This window comes from Oryx dammah, unplaced genomic scaffold, assembly GCF_014754425.2.
Source record: "Oryx dammah isolate SB20612 unplaced genomic scaffold, SCBI_Odam_1.1 HiC_scaffold_4, whole genome shotgun sequence".
Taxonomy (NCBI): Eukaryota; Metazoa; Chordata; class Mammalia; order Artiodactyla; family Bovidae; genus Oryx; species Oryx dammah.
Window position 1 is genome coordinate 10,816,975 of NW_024070188.1, and position 26,273 is coordinate 10,843,247.

The 26,273-nt window shown below is 38.7% G+C and overlaps 1 protein-coding gene across 1 annotated transcript in view; it reads right to left on the minus strand.

Annotated features, from left to right (window-relative positions):
• Nucleotides 1-26,273, minus strand: part of ME1 (malic enzyme 1) — a 209,496-nt gene that overhangs the window by 107,576 nt on the left and 75,647 nt on the right. The window contains exons 4-5 of the mRNA XM_040238953.1: nt 11,871-11,946; nt 8,634-8,795 (exon numbers count right to left, since the gene is read on the minus strand). Of these exons, the coding sequence (XP_040094887.1) occupies nt 8,634-8,795; nt 11,871-11,946 (238 nt within the window). The remainder of the gene's footprint in view (nt 1-8,633; nt 8,796-11,870; nt 11,947-26,273) is intronic.

The following is a 26,273-nucleotide window of genomic DNA, read 5'->3' on the forward strand; positions in this document are numbered from 1 at the left end:
AAACAAGTATTAACAACATAAAGGGAGAAAGCAACAGTATAACAGTAAGATATTTTAACATCCCACTTACACCAATAGACAGATCATCTACACAGAAAAGCAATAAGGAAACATCGCCCTTAAACAACACATTAGACCAGATGTACTTAATAGATTTATGAAACATTCCATTCAAAACCAGCATAATGCACATTTCTTTTCAAGTGCACATGGAACATTCTTAAGACAGATCACATGTTAGACCACAAAACAAGCCACAGAAAATTTAAGAAAACTGAAATCATATCAAGTATATTTTCTAACCACAATGCTATGAGACCAGAAATCAACTACAAGAAAAAATGCAAAAAAAGCAAACACGTGGAGGCTAAAATATATGCTACTAAACAACTAATGGATCACTGAAGAAATCAAAGAAGCATCAAAAACTGCCTGGAGATAAATGAAAATAAAAACAAAATGATCCGAAACCTATGGGATGAAGCAAAAGCAGTTCTTAGACGGACGTTTACACAGACACAAGCTTCCCTCAGGAACTAAGACAACTCTCAAACAACCTAACCTTATACCCAAAGGAGCTAGAAAAAGGACAAAACATCCAAAAGTTAGTAGAAGGAAAGAAATCATACAGGTCAGAGCAGAAATAAATAAAACAGAAACTTTAAAAAGATCTATGAAATTAAGAGCTGGGTCTCTGAAAAGGTAAACAAAATTGATAAACTTTTAGCCAGACTCATCAAGAAAAAAAATCCAGAAGGCCCAAGTCAATAAGGTCAGAAATGAAAAAGAAGTTACGACAGACACCACCGAAATACAAAAGATCATAACAGACTACAATAAACAAATAAAATGGACAACTGAGAAGAAATGAATAAATTTCTAGAAATGTACACTATCCCAAGACTGAATTTGGAAGAAACAGAAAATGTGAACAGACCTAATACCAGTAATGAAACTGAATGAGTAATTTTAAAAACTCCCAACAAACAAAAGTCTAGGACCAGACGGCTTCCAAAGTAAATTCTACCAAACATTCAGAAAAGGTTTATACCATTTCTCTACAAACTATACCAAAAAACTGCAGAGGAAGGAACACTTCCAAACTCCTACAAGGCCAGCTTCAGTTTGACACCAAAATCAGACAAAGATACCACAAACAGGCCAATATCACTGATGAACACAGACGCGAAACTCCTCGACAAAATACTAGCAATCTGAATCCAACAATACATTAGAAGGATCATACACCATAATCAAGTGGGATTTATCTCAGGAATGCAAAGATTCAATTTCTGCAAATCAATCAGTGTGATACACCACATTACCAAACTGCAGAATAAAAACCATATAATAACCTCAGTAGATGCAGAAAAAGCTTTTGACAGAATTGAATACTCATTTATGATAAAAATTCTCCAGAAAGTGGCCATACAAGGAGCTTACCTCAATATAATAAAGGCCATATGTGACAAACTCATAGCCAACATCATTCTCAATGGTGAAAAGCAGAAAACATTCCCTCTAAGACCAGAAACAAGACAAGGATATCCACTCTCACCACTTTTATTCAACATAGTTTTGCAAGTCCTAGCCATGGCAATTATACAAGAAATAAAAGGAATTCAAATTGGAAAGAAAATAGAACTCTCACTGTTTGTAGATTAAATGATAATATGCATAGCAATGAGATTTCCTAGGTGGCACTAGGGGTAAAAAACCTGACTGCCAATGCCGGAGATGTAAGAGGCACAAGTTTGACCCCTGGGTCGGGAAGATCCCCTGGAGAAAGGAATGGCAACCCATTCCAGTATTCTTACCTGAAGAAAACCATGGACAGAGGAGCCTGGCAGGCTACAGTTCATGGGGTCACAAAGAGTTGGACACACTGAGCAACTTAGCACATACATAGCAAATTTAAAAAGTGCTATCAGAAAACTCCTAGAGCTCACCAAAGAATTCAGTAAAGTTGCAGGATACAAAATTAACACACAGACATTTCTTAGATTCTTATATACTAACAATTAAAGATCAGAAAAAGAAATTAAGGAAACAATCCCATTTAGCATCACATCAAAAATAATAAAACACCTAGGAATAAACCTTTCTAAGGAGGTAAAAGACAGAAAGCTGTAAGACACTGATGAAAGAAATTGAAGATGACATAAACTGATGGAAATATATAATGTGTTCATGGATTAGGAAAATTAATGTTGTTAAAATGACAACATTGTGTGCCTATTCTACCCAAAGCACTGAATAGATTCAGTGCAATCCCTATCAAAATACCATGGACATTTTTCACAGACCTAAAACAAATTTAAAATTTTCTATGCAAACACAAAAGAATTCCAACAGCCAACACAATCTTGAGAAAGAACAGAGCTAGAGGAATCTGGATCCCTGACTTCAGTTCAGTTCAGTCACTCAGTCATGTCCGACTCTTTGAGACCCCATGAATTGCAGCACGCCAGGCCTCCCTGTCCATCACCAACTCCAGGAGTTCACTCAGACTCACGTCCATCGAGTCCGTGATGCCATCCAGCCATCTCATCCTCTGTCGTCCCCTTCTCCTCCTGTTCCCAATCCCTCCCAGCATCAGAGTCTTTTCCAATGAGTCAGCTCTTCACATGAGGTGGCCAAAGTACTGGAGTTTCAGCTTCAGCATCATTCCTTTCAAAGAAATCCCAGGGCTGATCTTCAGAATGGACTGGTTGGATCTCCTTGCAGTCCAAGGGACTCTCAAGAGTCTTCTCCAACACCACAGTTCAAAAGCATCAATTCTTCGGCGCTCAGCTTTCTTCACAGTCCAACTCTCACATCCATACATGACCACTGGAAAAACCATAGCCTCGACTAGACGGACCTTTGTTTTCAGACTATATTAAAAACTATAATAATCGAAACAGCATGATACTGGCACAAAAACAGATGCATAAATCAACTGAATAGAACAGAGAGCTCAGAAATAAACCCCACACACTTATGGTCAATTAATCTATGACAAAGGAGGCAAGAATATGAAATGGAAAAAATCTATTCAATAAGTGGTGCTGTGTAAACTGAACAGCTACATGTAAAAGAATGACATTAGAACATTCTCTACCATCACACACAAAAATAAAATCAAAATGGGTTCAGGACCTAAATGTAAGACCAGAAACTATAAAACTCCCAGAAGAAAACATGGCCGGAACACTCTGACATAAATCCTAACAATGCTTTTGAGTCTGTCTCCAAAAGCAAAAGAAACAAAAGCAAAGATAAACAAATCAGATCTAATTAAACTCGGCTTTTGCTCAGGAAAGAAAAGCGTCAACAAAGCAAAAAGATGATCTGCTGAATGGGGGAAAACATTTGCAAATGATATCAGTAAGGGGTTAATATTCAAGATATAGAGGCAGCTTATATTAAAAAACAAATAGCCTGATTACAGAATGGACAGAACTGAATAGACATTTTTCCTAAGAAGACATACAGATAGCCAACGACACATGAAAAGATATTTAACTTCACTAATCATCAGATAAATGCAAATTAAAGCCACAATGCGATATCACCTCACACCTCTCAGAATGGCTATCATCAAAAAGACCACAAATTACAAATGCTGGCAGGATGTGCAGAAAAGGGAACCCTCGTACACCACTGGTGGGAAAGTAAATTGGTGTAGCCCCTATGGAAAACAGAATGAAGGTTTCTCAAAATACTAAAAACAGAACTACCATATGGCCACACAATTACACTCTGGTTATATACCCAAAGAAAAACGAAAACACTTAGCTGAAAAGATACATGCACCTCAAAGTTCCTAGCATTATTTATGACTGTCAAGGTTTGGAAGTTACATAAGTATCCACAAGAGATGAATGGATAAAGAAAATGTGACGTGCACGCACGTGTGCACACCCACACACACACACACAATGGAGTACTACTCAGCCATAAAAAAGAATGAACTTTTGCTTTTTATAACAACATGGATGGACTTGCAGGGTATTATGCTAAAGTGAAAGTGAAATAAGTTTGACAGAGAAAGACAAATACTGTAAGATATCATTTATATGTGGAATCTCAAAATAAACTAGTGAACATAACGTAAAAGAAACAGACACAGGTACAGAGAACAAACTAGTGATTATCGGTACAGGAGAGAGATGGTGCAAAGGACAATAGAGGGATATGAGATTAAGAGGTCACACCTACTATGTATAAAACAAATAAGTTACAGGATATATTGTATATCACAGGGAATATAGCCAATATTTTATATAATAATAACTATAAATGGAATATAACCTTTAAAGATTTTGAAATTGTGAATTAGTATGCTGTACACTTGAAAATTACATCAGTTCAGTTCAGTTCAGTCACTCAGTCGTGTCTGACTCTTTGCGACCCCATGAATCGCAGCACACCAGGCCTCTCTGTCCATCACCAACTCCCGGAGTTCACTCAGACTCACGTCCATCGAGTCCATGATGCCATCCAGCCATCTCATCCTCTGTCGTCCCCTTCTCCTCCTGCCCCCAATCCCTCCCAGCATCAGAGTCTTTTCCAATGAGTCAACTCTTCGCATGAGGTGGCCAAAGTACTGGAGTTTCAGCTTCAGCATCATTCCTTCCAAAGAAATCCCAGGGCTGATCTCCTTCAGAATGGACTGGTTGGATCTCCTTGCAGTCCAAGGGACTCTCAAGAGTCTTCTCCAAAACCACAGTTCAAAAGCATCAACTCTTTGGCACTCAGCTTTCTTCACAGTCCAACTCTCACATCCATACATGACCACTGGAAAAACCATAGCCTTGACTAGACGGACTTTAGTTGGCAAAGTAATGTCTCTGCTTTTGAATATGCTATCTAGGTTGGTCATAACTTTTCTTCCAAGGAGTAGGCGTCTTTTAATTTCATGGCTGCAATCACCATCTGCAGTGATTCTGGAGCCCAAAAAAATAAAGTCTGACACTATTTCCACCGTTTCCCCATCTATTTCCCATGAAGTAATGGGACCGGATGCCATGATTTTCGTTTTCTGAATGTTGGGCTTTAAGCCAACTTTTTCACTCTCCTCTTTCACTTTCATCAAGAGGCTTTTTAGTTCTTGTTCACTTTCTGCAATAAGGGTGGTGTCATCTGCATATCTGAGGTTATTGATATTTCTCCCGGCAATCTTGATTCCAGCTTGTGTTTTTTCCAGTCTCAACCATACATCAATTAAAACAAAAATCAAAACCCTAAGGTACTCAGCAAAAGCATTTCTAAGAAGAAAGTTGATAGCAATATATGTCTACCACAAAAACAAGAAAAATCTAAAACCATCTAACCTTACACTGCAAGAACTACAAAAAGAAAAAACAAAACCCAAAGAAGGAAAAAATCATAAAGATCAGAGCAAAAACAAATGTAATAGAGACAAAAAAAACAGACAACATCAATGAAACTAAGAGCTGGTCCTTTTTAAAGATAAACAAAATTAATAAACCTATAGTCAGATTTATCAAGGAAAAAAGAGAAAGGGCCCAAATACATAAAATCAGAAATAAAAGATGAAAAGTTAGAAAAGAAACACCACATAAACACAAAGGATCATAGAAGATTACTATGAACAACCATATGCCAATAAAATGGACAACCTATTAAAAATGAATAAATTCTTAGAAATTTACATCTCCCAAAAACTGAATCAGGAAAAAATACAAAATATGAACTACTTCTTACAAGAAATGAAACTGAATCAGTGATAATAATAATAATAAATCTCAACAAATGAAAGTACAGAACCACGAGGCTTCACAAGAAAACTCTATAAGACATTTAAAAAAGAGTTAACACCTATCCATCTCAAACTATTCCAAAAACTAGGAGAAAGGAATCCTTCCAAGCTTATTCTAAAGGCCATCTATCACCTTGATATAAATAATAAGAGAAGGATGTTCCACACAAAAAAGAAAATTAATAGCTAATATCACTGATGAACACAGAAACAAAAATCCTAAACTAAATATTAGCAAAACAAATTCAACAATACATCAAAAGAATCAAACACCATAATCAAGTGGGATTTATCCCAAGAATGCAAGTACAGTTCAATATCAGCAAATTAATGTGATGTAACACATCAATGTGAAATACCACATTAACCAATTAAACAATAGAAAATTCATATAATCATCTCGACAATGCCAAAAAGCCTTTTAACAAAATTCAACATCCATTAATGATAAAAACTGTCAACACAGTGCGTACAGAGAGAACACATCTTAACATGATAAAGATCTCATTTGATGATGAAATTCTAGGCCTAGGTTTGATATTTTTGTTCAACTTTTAAAAAGTCTATCTTAATTAACCATTATTTTTCATCTCTATTTCAGAAAATTCTACCTTTAATTTCTAATATCTATCACCCATGTGTGTGTGCTCAGTCATTTCAGTTGTGTCTGACTCTTTGTGACCCTGTGGACCACAGCCCGCTAGACACCTCTGCCCATGGGATTCTCCAGGCAAGAATACCGGAGTAGGTTGCCATGCCCTCGGTTCAGGGGCTCTTTCTGACCCTGGGGTTGATCCCATGTCTCTTATGTCTCCTGCACTGGCAGGTGGGTTCTTTACCATTAACGCCACCTGGCAAGCTCATCTATCACCCACAACTAATCCAAATATTACCAATTACAGATGAGCAAAATTATTTACTACTTAATATATAACTTTTGGGGGGGGGGCGGCAAGAATACTGGAGTAGGTTGCCATTCCCTTCTCCAGGAGATCTTTCCGACCCAGGGATTGAACCCGGGTCTCCCGCATTGTAGGCAGATGCTTTACCATCTGAGCAAGTTAGTATAATATCATAATGGATTTAGACTCCAGGTGTAAGAGGGATGAAATTTCACAACTGTGAAAAGAGGCAGGGTGTCTTCAAACAGATGGATCCTAAGAGAATAGTGCAAGTATTTAGTATTTAGAAAGAGGTCTAATTTTTCATTGACTCCCTAGTAAGTGTGAATGAGCAACCTCTCATGATGTTGGTGGTAAGTTCTGAAGTGGGTGCTTATTTCTTTTCTCTATCTTCCTCTCTGCTCCAAGGAGAAGCGTACAAACTACAGGAGACCCCAAGACCACCCCCTGTTGTTGGTGGTGGTCCAACACACAGGGCCATCAACCATCTCTAGCCTAGAGGCTTCCACTTATAGGCTTCTGAAGACAAAGTGATGGGTTGGGGTTTGAGTCTTAGAAAGGCTGACATTGTAGGTTAAGAGTTTAGGGGTCAACACGCTTCCATGTAATCATTGGGAGAAATTTTATATATTATAAAGAATTATCTGGAAGGTCCCATGGGAAAAAAATTCACTAGCACAAGCGGGATTAGCAAATAATAAATTATCAATAATTGTAAAAAACTGTCTTTATATTTTTTTCTCCTAGTCTTAATAATGGGTTGGCCAAAAAGTTCATATGGAAAAACTCAAACAAACTTGACCAACCCAATATTTTCTCATGTTTTTGAGGAAACTCCTGTTTACAAGTTTCAATGTATGGCAAAATCAATACAGAATTGTAAAGTAAAATAAAAAAGAAAGAAAGAAAGAAAAAAAAAAGACAACATGAACTCAGGGCCTGTCAGGGGCTAGATTCCAGACTGCCAGTCAGAGCGAGGGGGCATGTGTGTGATCTGGGAGGCGACACAGATGAAACTACTCAGTCCTCAAAAACAGGGATAGGAAACTCTTAACAAATGAGCATCACAGTCTAAGAAATGCCCTTGAAAAGCATAAACAGCACTAAATCCCCAACGTGAACATGAAGTCACTCAGTTGCATCCAACTCTTTGCAACCCCATGGACTATAACCCACCAGGCTCCTCCATCCATGGGATTTTCCAGGCAGAGTACTGGAGTGGGTTGCCATTTCCTTCTCCAAATACCCAAAGTACAGCTTAAATGGAAATAGACTGAATTATAAATTTCATCCCTCTTACACCTAGAGTCTAAATCCATTATGATATTAACTTGCTCAGATGGTAAAGCATCTGCCTACAAATGCGGGAGACCTGGGTTCAATCCCTGGGTTGGGAAGATTCCCTAGAGAAGGAAATGGCAACCCACTCCAGTACTCTTGCCTGGAAAATCCCATAGACAGAGGAGCCTGGTAGGCTACAGTCCATGGGGTCAGAAAGAGTTGGACACGAGAGCGACTTCACTTTAATATATAACTTTAAGATTCTATCAATGCAGTAAAGAGAAATGCTAAACTCCAAATAATCTACTGCAGACTTTTAGAACAAGATATCAGACTGACTACACTTAATAAATTTCTGCCTAGGATAAAAATGGTAATTTTTAAAAAGTAACCATGATACCCTAAAGAAAATCAAACACTCTACAGGATAATGGGGTGAGTGCTTACTAAAGGATAATAAAACACTAAAGAAGCTGATAAAAGATTATTCATATTATAGAAAAGAAGAAAAGGAAAAGAGAATGAATAATTTTTCTTATAAGAGTTGAGGGATGGGTTTGAGGAGAGAGAAAGAATCAAAGAGAAAAAAAAAATGAATTTCATGAGGCTCCTAAAATAATCTCAAAATGCAGGAATGGTACTACTTCTTCAGTGTATAGTTGTTACAGACTTAAAGTGTTTACCTCATTTTCCGTTCCCACATCCAGCATGACAGGCAAACATTGTTGAGGGTTCATCCCTCCACAAGCTGTATACAGAGCCAGTTTACCCACGGGGATACCCATCCCATTACAGCCAAGGTCTCCCAAGCCAAGGATACGTTCTCCATCAGTCACCACAAGAGCCTTGAATAAAAAGAAAAAATATATTAATAGATGTTTGCAAATCCTGGGGCATAGTTCCTACTCTCTATTTCTGAAGTTAAATATTTATGCAATGAAATACTAAGCTGTCAGAAAATGTAAACAATGGACATGATTTTATATGATCATAAATGATGGAAATGATTTTGTATAATCATTAAGTGTAGAAGAGTGGGGAGAATAAATTGGAAACATGTATTTTAAATGTAGTTTTAAAATATATACATATGATTAATTTGATTGTTTAAAAATAAAAAGACAAGGTATACCCATAAAGATTCAAACAACTCAAAGAACTCACTCTTCAATCAGGAGGAGTACACGGGCAGAGTACAGATAAATAAAAAGCGCAAACTGGGAAATAAAGTGAACTTACGACAGCTTGGAAACTAACCACATCCATTTTGAGTACCATTAGAGGAGAGCCCATGATTAAATAGCACATAATTGCTGAGGAGTCCCAGTGCTCTGATCTTTAGTTTATGTATCCTAATGTCACAACAGTGCTGATTCATCCTCTTCAACTCTTATTACACTGGATACTGTTCTACCAAGCACGGTCTACTGCCACTCTTAACTGACAGTAGAGTATTACTAGGCAATGTTATTTTTTTTTACTTTATTTCTAATCTAAGTTTATTTTAGTTTATTTCTAATTTTAGTTTATTTTTATATCTAAAAAGCATGCTTTTTCATCATGTGGAGATTTTAATTCTAAGTAATTTGTTGTCTTTGTCAAAATTAATGGATCCATCATCTTTATTCTGTAATTCATGGCCATTATATGAATTTAAGCATAATTTTGTGAGACAAAATTTATTAGATTTTCTACAAACTACTACACCTGTCATATCCATTGAGCCTAGAATGAAATGTCAGTTATTTGACTTTGGATAAACTGATGAATTAGCTTCTCTTTCTTATAAATAAAAATGGGAATTAAAAAAGGTGCTTTTCAGAGTAGATGCATGAAATTAGGAACCAACTGTGTTTTGCTCACCACCATACACCAACACCTAGTCCAGCACTTGGCACATAGAAAACCATCCACAAGCATGAGTCAACTGAATAAATCTATGATTCAATACTGGAGAAGGGAACGGCAAACCTCTTCAGTATTCTTACTTGAGAACCCCATGAACAGTATGAAAGGCAAAAACGTACGACACTGAGAGATGAACTCTCCAGGTCGGTAGGTGCCCAATATGCTACTGGAGATGAGTGGAGAGATAACTCCAGAAAGAATGAAGAGACAGAGCCAAAGCAAAAACAACACCCAGTTGTGGATGGGACTGGTGATGGAAGGCCGTAAAAGTAAGACACTTAATCCTTGGAAGGAAAGTTATGACCAACCTAGACAGCATATTAAAAAGCAGAGATATTACTTTGACAACAAAGGTCCATCTAATCAAGGCTGCGGTTTTTCCAGGAGTCATGTATGGATGTGAGAGTCAGACTGTGAAGGAGGCTGAGCGCCAAAGAATTGATGCTTTTGAACTGTGGTGTTGGAGAAGACTCTTGAGAGTCCCCTGGACTGCAAGGAGATCCAACCAGTCCATTCTAAAGGAGATCAGTCCTGGGTGTTCACTGGAAGAACTGATGTTGAAGTTAAAACTCTAATACTTTGACCACCTGATGTGAAGAACTGACTCACTGGAAAAGACCCTGATGTTGGGAAAGATTGAAGGGGACAACAGAGGATGAGATGGTTGGGTGGCATCACCAACACAATGGACATGGGTTTGAGTGAACTCCAGGAGTTGGTGATGGACAGGAAGGCCTGGCGTGCTGCAGTCCATGGGGTTGCAAGGAGTCAGACATGACTGAGAGACTGAACTGAACTGATGATTCAATACAATGAAATCATGATATACAAGAACTTACCACAGTACCCGATACATTACAAATTCTCAAAGAAAACTGTAGGTATTAATACTATTATTATCATAAGGACTAATGTACAGAATCAGAGCATTTTAGAAGTAAGGAGGGATTTTGAGTATATTCAGTCTATCCCTCTTATATCCCTCTGAAGATCAGAGAACTGAAATAATTTGCCTCAGGTGATTTATCTGGTTAATGTCAAAGAACCAAGACCTGAGTGTTTGCTTTTTCTGATGACCCAGAGAGATGTTGTGGGGAGGGGGGTTGGAGGGGGGTTCATGTTTGGGAACGCATGTACACCGTGGTGGATTCATGTCAATGTATGGCAAAACCAATACAGAATTGTAAAGTGAAATTAAAAATAAATTTAAAAAAAATAATGCAGAATATATACAAAAATTTTTGCGACCTTTTCTTTTAGTTTTCTATTCACCTATATTAAAGAACAGCTCTTAAAGAACTGCCTTAGAAGTAAATACATTGAAGAAGAGGGTGAAAATTATTTCTGCCTATTCCATAAAGCTGATCTTTGTCAAATCTTCCACATCTCATTACAAAGGGTCAATATGTTAGGCTGTTTTGGAGGAGGCAACTTGAGACACTGGCATTCAGTTCCCACCACCACCACATACAACTGTGTAATCCACCTGGGCCTTCCTTTCCTCATGGAATTACCATGATACTACACACATGAGTTAATCTAGGTAAAGTGTCTCACTCAGAAAGCGACCAAATGTCAGATACAACATTATTCTATTTTCATTAGCTTCCTCTCTCCCAGAAAAGTCCCATGAGATACCTGAGGTTACCATGATAAAGGAAATGAATTAACAGATGTGTTTTTGCCCACATTGATTCTTCTAAGTAGATGATCAATTACAGAAGAAACAGGAGTTTGCTTAAAGAAATTCAGATACTACTTCAACATTTTTTCAACACATCATCATTTACAATAAATAAAGAAATACTAAAAAAACTTGACAGAAATAACAGGGAAACTTAGAATCTAAAGGGTATCAGGATAAAATTAATCCTCTATGCAAAAATCAATCGGATATAATTAAAAAGCTAGAGAATGCTACCACTACCTAGTATTGTGAAAAGGGTCAGTATGTTATGGGACAGAAAAAGAACAAACGTGCCACAATGGAAAAAAAGTGGTAACTAACTTACCTTGATGACATCTTCTGGCCATGCATTAAGAACAGAAGAAATATGTCCTCGATCATGGATACTAATAAAGAGACCTCTGACAGGAAAGAAAAAAAGAGTAATTTTAATTTACTTCAGACTTGTCAAACTCTCAGGAACATTTAAAAAAATTTTTAAATCCATTTACGATATCTCCATTTTTACCTATTTCCATCTTTATCAATAATGTTTACCAAAATTATTTCCTTAAACAAATAAGGGATAGGAATCTTATAAGTAAGGTTATTATTTGCAATATTATTAGTTATCATATTAAATAATATATTGACATCTACAATAAAGGCAGTTAATCCTTATAACATATTCTTAAGTATTTTTAATTTAACATTCCAATTTTTATACATAGTTTAAATAGCATTATTATTTCTCCCATAGATTAATTTACAGTCTTCATTAAATAAGATAATACATGTAAAAGCACTTTGAAAAACAGCATGAAGCATATGTACACAGGCATTTTCACTGTATATTCCATTATTACATATTCACAATGTGAAGACAGGACCACCTATAGGAGTGGGCTGAAGTGACAAACACATGCTGAGCAGTCTTTTAATGTGAAAATTACCTGTGAAACCCTGATACTGAGTCCCGCCCAAACCGAGTTTATGATTAATCCCTCTATCCAAAACTTTATTCTTTCTTGTCCCCTCAATCCCCAATCAATTCAAGTCAGATGCTAAAATTACTGTTGTTAACATTGTTAAGGCACTAAAAATTGCTGATGTTGATATCATCGTTGATGTATTAAAGATAACATCATTACAGATAAACATTATTAACAAACAACCTTGGATTGTTTCTCTAAGGCAAGATGAGCTAACAGACCCCCAAGCCACAGACCACCTGGCCAGAGAATCCAAACCAGAAGCCTCCTGACACTCGAAACTGTGATTAAGGAATGTAGTTAAATGTAAGATGATGACTGACCCCAGCCTCTGTTCTTTCCCTTTAAAAACACCCAACTCAAAGACCAAGCCTATCCCTCACTCCTTTGTTTGGCTTCCTGCAATAAACCCTTTGCTGCAAACTCCTGCTACCAGAGCTCAGCTTCACTTGATTCTTTGCTTTGTGGTCTCAGTTGTTTGTAACTGTTCTTCACTCTCAGTTTTAACTCTCAGTCTTTAACGGTGCTCTCCTATGGCCTCCCAATTCCTACGAAAGCTTAACAAGGAACTTTAAAAATTAAAGTAAAAAATGGGCAGATGTCTTAATATTCCAGCAAAAACATAAATAAGTGAACAGTCTTTGGCACATACCAAACAGGCCTGCAAGAGTTAAACAATCTTGGTTATTCTTTAGCTGTTACTACTAACAAACACTTGTAGCTAGACTTGTCCTTCACAAAGCTATTAATAATTACTCTGACTCCATACAGATTACACTCTGCACCTGGCATTCTTCTCCCCTTTCACTCTGTTGTACCATTCTGATAGCATTTCAGAAAGAAGGTCATGGGCTGATAACTTCAGGGACACCAGATAGAGTAGCTGAGCTGCATGAGCTCAGCTGTGGCCATTTTAAAACTTCGCAAAAGGAAAAACAAAATACAAGATCTTCACTGCTTTGAGCCTTATCACCTACCCACAGACTACAAGCCCTGGGATATAACCTCTCTCTATTCCCAGTACTTGAGGTGCTAGTCTGCTGTGCATTCCACTTTGCCAAGAAAAGATAAAGCCATTTTTCTATTCCCTCCAAACTCTGTTTTGGCACTTTCATTCAGCACCAGTGGACAGGGGGGTCAAGATTTTGGCAACATCAACTTCACTTTTAAATTTTGCTGTAGTATCGTTAAATCCGACTTAAATGCAGAGACGCACACGCAACAAATGGACAGTCTTAACAACTGTTTAAGGCCACCATCCTTCTACTCTGTCTCCTGCAGAGCAAAACCCTACAAAGACGCGTATATTCTTAATGCCTCCATATCCTTACCTCCCAGTCTCTTTTCACTGTTAATCAGGCTTTTCCTCCTCACTTCTCCACAAAACTAGCTCTTCCCAAAGTCACTGCTGACAGACATCTGCTCTCAACTCTCACCCTCTTCAATATCCCAACTGCGACTGACCGGGCTTTCAGTGACGCGTCCACAGTGAAGATGTTCAGATGTCTGTCTTCCACCGAGACCACTCCCTGGGCCTTCACACTGTAAATCTAACTAGGTGCCGAAGCCCTCTCATCACTCAGGCCTCCACTCAAACTTGAGTTCCTCAGACAGGACTGCTCCAACGACAGCAGTCCAAGCACCCAACTCGGGTATTTTCACCACTGTCACAGTACTTCTCTGTTTCTGCAGTTCCCTGACCTGTTTTCTTATATGTTGGCCGTCTGTCTCCTCCCCGCCACTGCCCACGGCCCCCTACCCTCCAGGACACACAGACACACACAGCAGCAAGTTCCTTAAGTACAGAGACTCTGTTTTGCTCATATTTATAAGCCCGATGTCTGTAAGTGTGTTGGCACATAGTACGTGTCCAACAATCTGTGCTGACTTCAAAGTGCTGAAAAAAATAAACCGTCCAAAAAAAAAGTTTTTAAGTTCAGAAAACATGAAGCAAACTCAGACTTACTTACACTGACTTAAGTAATCCAAAATTATATTATGATAGTAAGTACCACAGGCAGATGACTGATGACTGTCTGATTCAACAAAAATATTAATTTACCAAGTTGGCACTAAAGTACATCCTTTCCTGTTTATTTTTTGCTGTTTCATATGAAGTTATTTTCCTTCTCTAGAATGATTATATGCTCATTACAAATCATATATTTCTTTTGGAATATGCAATCAACAAGGTCTCAATAAATAACTGTCACATTTATAGGAAATATATTTGGACTTTTTAAAGAAGGCAATGCTGTTGAATTATCGAAGATGTTCTTGGCAATGTACATTAAATAACGTTTCTTGGGAACTTGTTAGATAGCCAAGGTTTTCCAAGTAACACTGGTCTCAGGAAACAGCATCTTTGTTTTAAACAAGAAGGACAACGAATATATTAAAATTTGCATCAGTTAAATGTCCAAGTTTATTGTACAAACATATGAGCGCAACTTCAGTGAAAGAGCCATCTGGACACTTGTAATCTCTTGCACTTAGCAGATTCATTTATGCAAAAGTGCTTACTTTTGGAGAAAGCTCAAAAAATGAACAATCTGTAACGTCCCACCAAAGTCTAGCATTTTGATAGAATAATTTGTAAAACTTCCTGGAATGTCTCCTTGATGAGAAATTTAACAAGATATCCAAAAGTGTGTCAGCAAAGACTCATGCTTCCTGGTATAAAAACTGGACATGAAACATTAATCTCAACATACATAAATATATACATTCATAAAATGAAAAGTTCAGACAAGAAAATTATCAATGATATTTTTAAATGAATGAGATTACAATAAACATATTTTCTTGGTCCAAGTTCTTAGGTTCTTAATTCATCAATTTGTTTAAAATACTTAATCTTGATTCAAAGCATATTAACCATGCCAATTAAAATATTCATACTATTGTGTCTATTTCATGTTAGAACTGAGACAATTTTTAAATGTGGATCATTTTCTCAGATATGCAACTCAAGCTTTTCTCATAACCTCTGATATTGTATATATTCCATTCTAAAACAGATCTGTTAGATAAGATTCTTCATGTTGTCTCACATAACATCTCTAATGAAATTAATTTCATATCAAAATAGAGTTCATTTTCTAACATGCAACTTTCTGTGGTAACCAGACCTATATATTTTCTTATGGAAATGAATTCATGACTGCTCCTGACCCAAAGGAGGAAGCAATCATTCTACAGTTTTCAATAATAAGGCTTTCCTATAGAAACTGAAGAAATTTAGATTGTAATTTTCACAAAATGAATTTGCATTAGTGAGCCTCAGTAGCTAACTGAAAGTTGAGTTACTCCAGCAGGTCTGGGCTAATGACAAAAAAAAATGTGCCCACAAAACCTGTGTTGTGCTGTGCTTAGTCATGCCCGACTTTTCACAACTGTATGAACTGAAGCCAGTCAGGCTGCTCTGTCCATGGGGATTCTCCAGGCAAGAATACTGGAGGGGGTTGCCATGCCCTTCTCCAGGGGATCTTCCCAACCCAGGGATTGAACCCAGGTCTACCACATTGCAGGCAGATTCTTTATCATCTGAGTCACCAGGGAAGCCCCATTATACTGGAGTAGGTAGCCTATCCCTTCTCCAGGGGATCTTCCTGACCCAGGAATCGAACCAGGGTCTCCTGCATTGCAAGCAGATTCTTTACCAGCTAATTCAGGTAAAATGAAGTCTCCTATCCGGAGAGACCTAGGATAAAGATGCAGAGTTAAGAATCATATACCTGGAGTTGAAAGGAATAAAAAAGAAAGAAGAGAAGGTCAAGGAGGAAATATTACAAATTGTATTTCTCCTAGAAGATTAGGATGACTAAGAAGAGTCCTTGAGAAAAACATCTAAGACAACCAGTGTTTCTGAAGCCATAGGAAGTCAAGGGAGGACAATGTTAAGAAAGCTTGGAACAAGAAAATATAGGCACATGAAAAGATGCTCATCATCATTAATTATTAGAGAAATGCAAATTAAAACTACAATGAGGTACCAACTCACACAGGTCAGAATGGCCATCATTATAAAGTCTACAAATAACAAATGTGGGAGAGAGTGTGGAGAAAAGGGAACCCTTCTATACTGTTGATGGGAATATAAACTGGTGCAGTCACTATGGAAAACAGTATACAGGTTCCTCAGAAAGCTAAAAATAAAAATATCACAAGGTCCAGCAATTCAACTCCTGGGCATGTATCAAAACAAAACTATAATTTGAAAAGATACAACAGCAAAAGCAAAAGTCACAATAGCCAAGATATGGAAACAACCTAAATGTCCATTCACACACACACACATACACACACACACACATGGACTTCCAAGGTAGTGCAGTGGTAAAAATCCATCTGCCAATGCAGGAGACACGAAAGACAGGGGTTCAGTCCCTGGACTGGGAAGATCCCCTGGAGGAGGAAATGGCAATCCACTCCTATATTCTTGCCTGGAAAATCCCATTGACAGAGGAGCCTGGTGGGCTATAGTCCAAGGGGTTGCAAAAAGTCACACAACTGAGCATACACACACAATGCACACACACACAATGAAATATTACTCAGCCTTAAAAAAGAATGAAATAATGCCATTTGCACCATCCAATGGATGGACCTAGAGATTATCATACTAAACAAAAGTAAGTCGGAGAGAGAAAGACAAGTACTATATGATATCACTTACACGTGGAACCTAAAATATGACACAAATGAACACATCTATAAGACAGAAACAGAGTCGCAGACATAGGGAACAGACTTGCGGTTGTCAGGAGGGATGGGCTGGGGGAGGGAAAGATTGGGAGTCTGGGACTAGCGGATGCAAACTATTATATATAGAATGGATAAACAAGAAGGTCCTACTGTATAGCACAGGAAACTAAAGTCAGTATTCTGTGATAAATCATAATGGAAAAGAATATGAAAAAGAATGTGTACATAACTGAATCACTTTGTTGTAAAGCAGAAATTAACACAATACTATAAACCAAATATACTTCAATTAAAAAGTTTTTTAAAAGGCATGGATTAATATTATTCTCTCCTTCAGAAAATGCTTAAAAGAAGTCTTCTAAATATATGACAATTGTTTTTTCCTGAAGTATTTGCAAGCTAAGTAGCCAACACGATCCTTCATCATTACCAAATAATTGAGTCCGTTACAAACAAAAATATCCTGCTGCTGCTGCTGCTGCTAAGTCACTTCAGTCGTGTCCAGCTCTGTGCGACCCCACAGACGGCAGCCCACCAAGCTCCTCCTTCCCTGGGATTCTCCAGCCAAGAACACTGGAATAGGTTGCCAGTTCCTTCTCCAATGCATGCATGCACGCATGCTAAGTCGCTTCAGTCACGTCCTACTCTGTGCGACCCCATGGACAGCAGCCCACCAGGCTCCTCTGTCCACAGGATTCTCTAGGCAAGAATACTGGAGTGGGTTGCCATTTCCTTCTCCAAAATATTCTGCTACATAATTATAATTACAATCAGAAAATTGATATTGACACATTGCTAGCATGAAATCTTCAGACATCAGTCACATTTCACTATACCTCCTTCATAACAAAAGAGTCCATTGTATTTTAGTTGTCATGTTCCTTGGTCCTCTTCAGTCTGAAACATTTCCTCAGTCTTTCCTGGCTTCCCATAACCTTAATGCTTTTGAAGTTACAAGTGTTTTTGTAACCTGTTCTACAATGTAGGTTTGACTGGTGTTTCCTCATAATCCCATTCAGACTATCCATCTTGATCAAGAATACCCCAGAAGTGATTCTAGCTGCTTCTTGCATCCTTTCAGGTGGCACCATCCCAGCTTTGTCCCATTATTGACAATGTTCCCTTTGATCATTTGATTAATGTGATCTTTTTTCTCTTTGTAATGAACAATTATTTTATGGGAAGATTCTTCAAAACTGAAAAAACCCTGTTCCTCCATTCAACTTTAAATTTATTCATGTCACTGTGGACTTGTGTTTATCATTTCATTAAACAGGTTCTAATCTGTTGCAAACATTATTTATTTAATGCTTAAAATCTCCCAGAATAGGCCAGTGGGAGCCTCTTCAAGCTGGTTTCTATGTCCTTTCGACACATCCCCATCATCCTTTGAGCACTTCCTTATTTTGTGGGACAGGATGTTCCAAGCTCATCGTTTGCTTATCCTGGCCCAGCCCTGGAATCAGCAATTTTTCTAAGGAGTTCTGATTCCTTTTCTGGCAGAGAACAGCATTTAGATCTGAGTGCTGAGTGTACTCCTTGTTACTGGGGTGTCACTGCTGCCAAGCCAACTCATAGACAGAATTAGAGAATATATGTGTGTACATACATATTTCTTACATCCTTCCCAGGTGGCACTAATGGTAAAGAACCCGCCTGCCAATGCAGGAGATGTGAGAGACACAGGTTCGATTCCTGCTTGGGGAAGATCTCCTGGAAGAGGGCAGGACAACCCACTCCAGTGTTCTTGCCTGGAGAATCCCATGGACAAGAATGGCAGGCTACAGTCCACAGGGTCACAAAGAGTCAGCCATGACTAAAGCAACCTAGCGTGCAAGCATGCACACATACAGATACACACACACACATATATATATTTCTATAACTATACATTCATCTATCTATACATTGCAAACCATAAATTCACACTAATACCTCCAATTCCAACACCGGCACAGGATTCATCCTCGTGTTCTCCCCTTTGGTTTTCCCATTTGTGACAACCTTCTCCTAGGGTAAAAAACCACACTCCCATAATGCTTCATACATTTCCTTACTTGATCAGCCTTCTTGTATGAAACCACCCCTGTCCCCTCCCTGCGTACACGGCCCATTTCCTTCACCAAGGCGCCAGTCTCTGAAGTGGGTGGCCCTCCCCCACAGATGGCCCCCCTGGGGCTCTGACACCCGGTGCTGGACCATTCTCTTACCAGATCCTCCCTTCCACCTGCATGCTCACACCTGAGCCAGGCTGCCCTCCATCCTGCCCAGGCTCCAAAACCCTTTGCTGGGCCCCCCAGGCCTTTTAATTAGAGACAGGAGGAGCATGAAGCAGAGAGAGGATACAGCCTGACTGCTACTCTAATTGTTGAGGAGCAGAAAAAACTGGGGATGGATGCGCAAAAAGAAGCTACAATTATCCACAGCTGCTGGGGAAATACCAACCTAGATCCCGTCTTTACAGATGAAGGATTTCGCTTCAGTCATATCTGGCTCTTTGTGACTCCATGGACTGTAGCCCACCACGCTCCCCTGTCCGTGGGATTCTCCAGGCAAGAATCCTGGAGTGAGTTGCCACGCCTTCCTCAAGGGGATCTTCCCAACCCAGGGATTGAAACCAGGTCTCCCGAGTTGCAGGCAGATTCTTTACCATCTGAGCCACCAGGGAAGCTCTTTTATCCCTTTGCTTATCAGAACTGCAGAAATTAGTTTCTTAATTTCTTATCTTTCACTTCTGTCATTGTTTTTCATGTATTTATAGTAAAACAAGTTGATTTTTCTGTCAGATTTCATACATTTAAGTATACAGAGTCTTCCCTCATCGATCGTGTTCCTGTATTTTATCTTTTTTCTTTTTTGGTTTGGTCCAGTTCTTTTCTTTTCAGTTTTTTTTTTTTTTTTTTTTTACATTTCACTATTTATTTGTTTACTTTTGGCTGTGCTGGGTCTTCGTTGCTGTGTGGGCATTTCGCCAGCTGCGGCAACCGGAGGCTAACCTCTGCCTGCGGTCTGCGGGCTTCTCACTATGGCAGCTTCTCTTGCTGCAGAATCTGGGCTCCAGGGCACAGGGGCTTCAGCAGTCGCAGCACACGAGTTCGCAGTTGTGGTTCTTGGGCTCTAGAGCACAGGTTCAGTATTTGTGATGCACGGGACAGGCTGCTCCCCATGTGGAATCCTCCCGGACCAGGGATCGAGCCTGTGTCTCCTGAACTGGCAGGCAGACTCTTTACCACTGAGCCACCAGGGAAGCCTGGTCTGGTTCTTTGAATCTATCTGAAATGTCAGTAGAGCCTGTGATATGAGGACCTAATAATCCATGTTGTACTTTTCCAAATATCGCCTCTTCTAGTATAACTACCTTTTGACTTCATTAATATCTTTTGTCTTTTGGTCCCTACTTTCATTTTTTTTCCTCTAAATTAGCAGTCTACGCTGATTGAAAGTCCTTCTTTACTCAGCTGGATTTTATCCGTTCTGCCAACCATTCTTAACTAGGCTTTTTGTTCTTTCCATCACACCCTTGCAGAAAACCACCAAATCTAAATCAATCCATCTGCCTCCTCTTTCCCTCAAGCCCTGCCGCCGAGTGCTGTTTGAGCTCAACCAAGCGTGTTAGATCCACTAAAACCTCACAGCCTCTCCATCACCAGCCAGGTCCTCACAAGTCAGCATGACACCCGCGAGGACCTCCTATTGATTTCTCTGAGACTGACCACAAGAGCTGCTTCATTGTCCCCCACCCCCTATCCCCACCGTTCTACATGCTCATCAGACTCAGACATCATTTTTCACTCAGAAGACAAAATACAGACTTTCAGCTGTAAGCTCTCCACCTAGAAACCTCCTCCCATTATTCACTATTCATCAGTGAATAAGGGCCCGGTATCTCTGTCTTCAAGCCCAGTTTGCTCTCAGGTTGTCACTCTCGGACCACTTCTTGGTCTCCTTCACCATCTCCTATTTCTGCTTATTTAGCCCTTAAATGCTGGCACTCTTCAGGCTAGAAACAGTTTTCTTTCTCACTCTCATGCCCGGTGAAGGTCTTGGTACCCTGCTTTGTTCCCATCCTTGGACTCATTTTCAAGGTTCAATTTGCTTCAGCTTCTACAAAATATCTGATCTGTTAGCTTTATCTCCCATTTTTGGTCCCATCCTTTCCTCTTGGCATTTGCTCAACTACTTCAGCTTGAGGACGCTCTCATTTCCAACTCTGGATCATCTTTAAAGGATTCATTTAGGCCTCCCTCCAATGCCCCCAGCTCCTCTTCCCAACTAGGCCAGCTCCTAATTGCTTATCACAGACCATGCAAGTGTTACCTCCTCTTGGAAATATTTCCTGACCAACATTCAGGCTGAGCTGGAATGTCTCTAATCCCACAGGCCCTTGCTGCTTTTCTGTAACATAACACTTATCATATTGTCATATAATTTTTCACTTTCCTATATGTTTGTCCTATTAGATTATAAACTCTTGAAGTCAGGAATTCTGCATTGCTCATAAAAAAAAAAAGAAGAAGAAGAAAACAAGGAGCTATAGCACGTAAGTAAGGAGAAAAGGGAAAGTTAGTTTAGACATGATTGGACACTAGCCAACCCAACGTTGGGGAAAACATTACAGCAAAATATCTGGGCCAGAGAACACGCAGGTGCTATGTGGTCAACGTATATAATTTTGGGGGTCTTCTGGAAATGACAAGGCCAAGGAACAGACAAAAAGAACCACCAATTATGGGGAAAGTCCCTGGAAAAGTACAGTACCAGAGCCAATGCCCAGTTCTAGGACTTGGAGTACTTGCTCCTAACAGATCTGCTGTTTGAATTCTTAGCGTTAACCTGGGGGCAAAAGGTTTTAATGATGGCAGAAGACTTAAGAAATAATGAGAGAACCAACTGACAGCTTCAGAGCTACTACTTCAGAGCTACTACTACTTCAGAGCTACTCTTCCAAGGAAGAGTCACAGATTATTATAAGATCACATCAGGCAAATAAGGTGGTTTAATCACCTTGGGCTTCATTCTGGTTTAACTTAGAAATAAAACTAGGATGAGACGCAGTCTATAGGTTAGGAAGGACCCAGTGGAAAGTCAGGGGCCTTCTGATTGAACACCAACTTATGATTAAAGTAAAAAAGTTTTTAATTGAGGTTAGAAGAGAAAGGTAGATTTCCAATGGTCATCCACCTCCAAAAGTAAGAGTTTTGAAGTGTTTGTTTTATATATAATATCCTATCACTGCTAACGTGCATGACATTTCTCACTGCGTAACTATTTCATTTTGCTCTGCAATGATAATCTTGTGAATTCATTTTGCTTACTGCAGACAATATTTAAAGCTCTATTTTTAGTCTCAGTCCTCCTGAAAACTGAAAATTAGTGTGGTAGACAGATTTCTAAGATGTTCCCAAGATTTCCCACCTCCCTGATGTTCACATCCTGAATCAGCCCTAGGACTGTGCATGGACTGTACTCTAGGTAAATGACATTGGAAAGTTCAGCTGGCCTGCAGATAGGAAGGTTATCTGGGGGGGTCCATACTCTTAAAATTTATTTAGAGAACTTCTCCAGCTGCTCAAAGAAGGGGAAGTCAGAGGCTCAAGGAGTGAGAAGGACTCCAAGCACTACTGTGAATTTAGAGGACACTAAGTGGCAAGGAATAACAGTTATGCCCAGCAGCTGAGAGCAGTCTCCATCTGACGGCCAGCACAGAAACGGGGACCTCAGTTTTACAATCGCAAGGAACTGAATTCTGCCAACAAGTCACCGTGGGAGCAGATTTTTCTGTAGGTCCCTGGAGGAGTACTCAGTCTGGCCAATCCCACGATTTAGGTTTTCTGAGACCCTAAACATAGACCCAACCACACCATGCCAGAAATCTGACCTTCAGGACTGTGAGCTAATAAATGGATGTTGTCTTAATCAGCTAAGTTTGTAGTAATTTGTGACACAGCAATACAACCCTGAAACAAACAGTATGTATACTAAAAAGTAAAATTCAGATGCTCACTCCATATTTATCATTGATTCATATTTATTTTATAAAAGACATGACACAGTGCTTGGTGCCAGGGAAAATACAAAAGGACTATCCACATACAGCTGAACAGCTCTCTTGTCACTCTGTGACCCAATCATCAATGCACAGCATTATTTAGCAGAGGTGGCTATAGTTTCCAGAAAGCAAAAGTGACTACTAAGATAGGTAATATTCTTCCAAAAGGCAACCCTTGATAGCTATTATAACTCGATTTTTAGAATTCCAAAACGAAGCATTGGCAGTATTCTCTGAAAAAACGCAGATACAGTGTACTAATATTCTAAGATACTATGTGAGAAAACAGGAATATCTGGGCAGAAAAATGGGCCATATATTTGAGGAATAAAGAATTCCTTTCTTTGCAGCTTAGTTTAGAAATAATAACAACTACCTCATTATATTTGGAAAAGGAAATGGCAACCCACTCCAGTACTCTTGCCTGGAAAATTCCATGGACGGAAGAGCCTGGTAGGCTACAGTACATGGGGTCATAAAGAGTTGGACACGACTGAATGACTTCACTTCACCTCATTATAACTTACTTTTCATCTCATCTAATGCTGTATGATGGATATTTTAAGAAATTTTATTTCAGGTCAATAACTGCCTTAAGGAAGGGGTGAGGGTAATGGGAGTAGGTTGGAGGCCAAAGGGGACTTCAATATTATCCTTAATTTTTTAAAAAAATCAAATGATGGGTACAGGTAATTAGTCTTTGCAATTTTCCAGCATTTTGACTTTTTTCAAGAAATGATTTTATTTCACATCTTTAAGAGAAAAGTGAAGTGAAAAAATAAATACATTTCTCTTTGAGCAGAAGAATGATTTTTTTCAAGCCTGGACAACTACTTAGTAGTAGAAGCAGGACAAAGACCCTGATTTTGTGCCACTTAGAGCAGTTCCCTTCCACTTTACTGTGAGATGTAAACTCCTTCTAAACACTAATATAAAGGGCTAACCTGTATTATACACTATTTGCATCTACAGCCAGTTGACCAGCAAGAGAGGAGATGAGGTAGAGCCCAGGTGACCAGGTCATGTGCAATCAGGGTTTCTTATTCACAGGAAAGAGGTCTGGGACCAGTCTAAACAAAAATAGCTCAACATATGTCATGATGAAAGAGAAAAGCCATGGGCTAATGATGAAGGTAGGGAAGTTGAGGACTGAGAAAGTAAATCAACTGCCTAACAAGAAGGTCTGAGACTTATGAGAGGGAGAAGTAGAATGGAAAGGACAGTACAAAGAAAAGAATTCTCAGTCCTGAATATTCACTGGAAGGACTGATGATGAAGCTGAAGCTCCAATACTTTGGCCACCTGATGCGAAGAGCTGACTCATTGGAAAAGACCCTGATGCTGGGAAAGATTGAGGGCAGGAGGAGAAGGGGATGACACAGGATGAGATGGTTGGATGGCATCACTGACTCAATGGACATGGGTTTGAGTAAACTCCGGGAGTTGCTGATGGACAGGAAAGCCTGGCGTGCTGCAGTCCATGGGGTCACAAAGAGTCAGACACAACTGAGCAACTGGACAGAAGTGAACTGGGAACTAATGTTCCTTTTTGTGACATTCCTCTTGGCTTGACTCTCTCTTTGCCAGGAAACAAATCTTTAAAGTAGTAGAACTATAGCATAAAAACCATGTTTTAATAATTTGTTCAAGCATATTAATAAGTTTGGTTCTTTCTTTCCATGTCCTTGGCATTAATAATATTTAATTATTAATTGTATTACTTTTCTAGCCTCTATACATTTTCCATTTTTCTTGTAGTTAGTCCTCTGATTTCAAAGGAATTACTTAAATATTATACTGTAATGAATGAAAATACAATAAAGTTACATACGTTGATCTCACAGTTTAGGACACCAGTTTATGTAAGTAAAGTACATAATCATTTAATGAGTAAACCATATCATACCTTTTTGGCTCCATATTCTAGAATGGTATTGGACAGGAAGAGAAGTTATAGTCAGAGCTACAAAACTCTAGGTCAGGCAATTAACTTTTCTAGTTTCAGTAACTCACAAAGAAGAAAGAAGATTTGATGTAGAATGACAGTAAGTTGTGTCTCATTATTCTCTGTGTCTAGGATATTGTTTTTCCAATCCTGAGATTTCAACAGAATTTTCCAACTACAGGAAGTGTGAATGAAGAAACTCTCCTTTCAGAGAGAATAGACCTTAAAAAAATATATATATATGTATATACACACACATATATTTTATAGGGCCTTCCCTGGTGGTTCAGTGGTTAAGACTTCACCTTCCAAAGCAGAGAGTGTGGGTTTGATACCTGGTAAGGGAGCTAAATTCCTACATGCCTTTTGGCCAAAATAACAAAACAGAAGCATAAAACAAAAACAATACTGTAACAAATTCAATAAAGACTTTTAAAATGGTCCCCATTTAAAAAAAAAAAAAAGATACGTTTCATAGAATTTTCTCCTGTCAATTTTGTCCCCAGTTTTCCTGGAACTTTCAGGCACATAGTTAAGAATCAGGTCATGTGGGTCATCACATAAAGAAAAATGAGGGATGACAAGTGAGCAGTCACAGAGCAATCAGAGTGTTGGGAGACCATCGAGAACGTGTCACTGGAACTTTCACTTCTATGCCTGACACCAAATCATGTCAAACACAGGCAAATTTGTAGCCTCTCTGAATATCTACTGAAATGAACTGAGATATGTTTGCATCATGCTTTAAAAAATATCCTTTATTTAGAGAATTTTGGCTGGTGAGATTTTTTTTTTTAAAGCAAGTCCTTAGTTTTTCCAACAAGTCAATGACCTCATTTTCCCCTTTTATAAATGCAAAGTCTGCCATCATATAAACATAATATTTTTGTTCCTAAGCTGGAAATAACATCTTCCATTTTAAATAACTGATAGAAAAATGACCCTTCTATTTCCTAAGGTGAAAAATGTTGATTATTATTGTTACAAGGATGTATTTTTACCACAGTTGATCATTTTTAAGAATGTTTCATCAAGTGTAACAATGGACTACTTTTC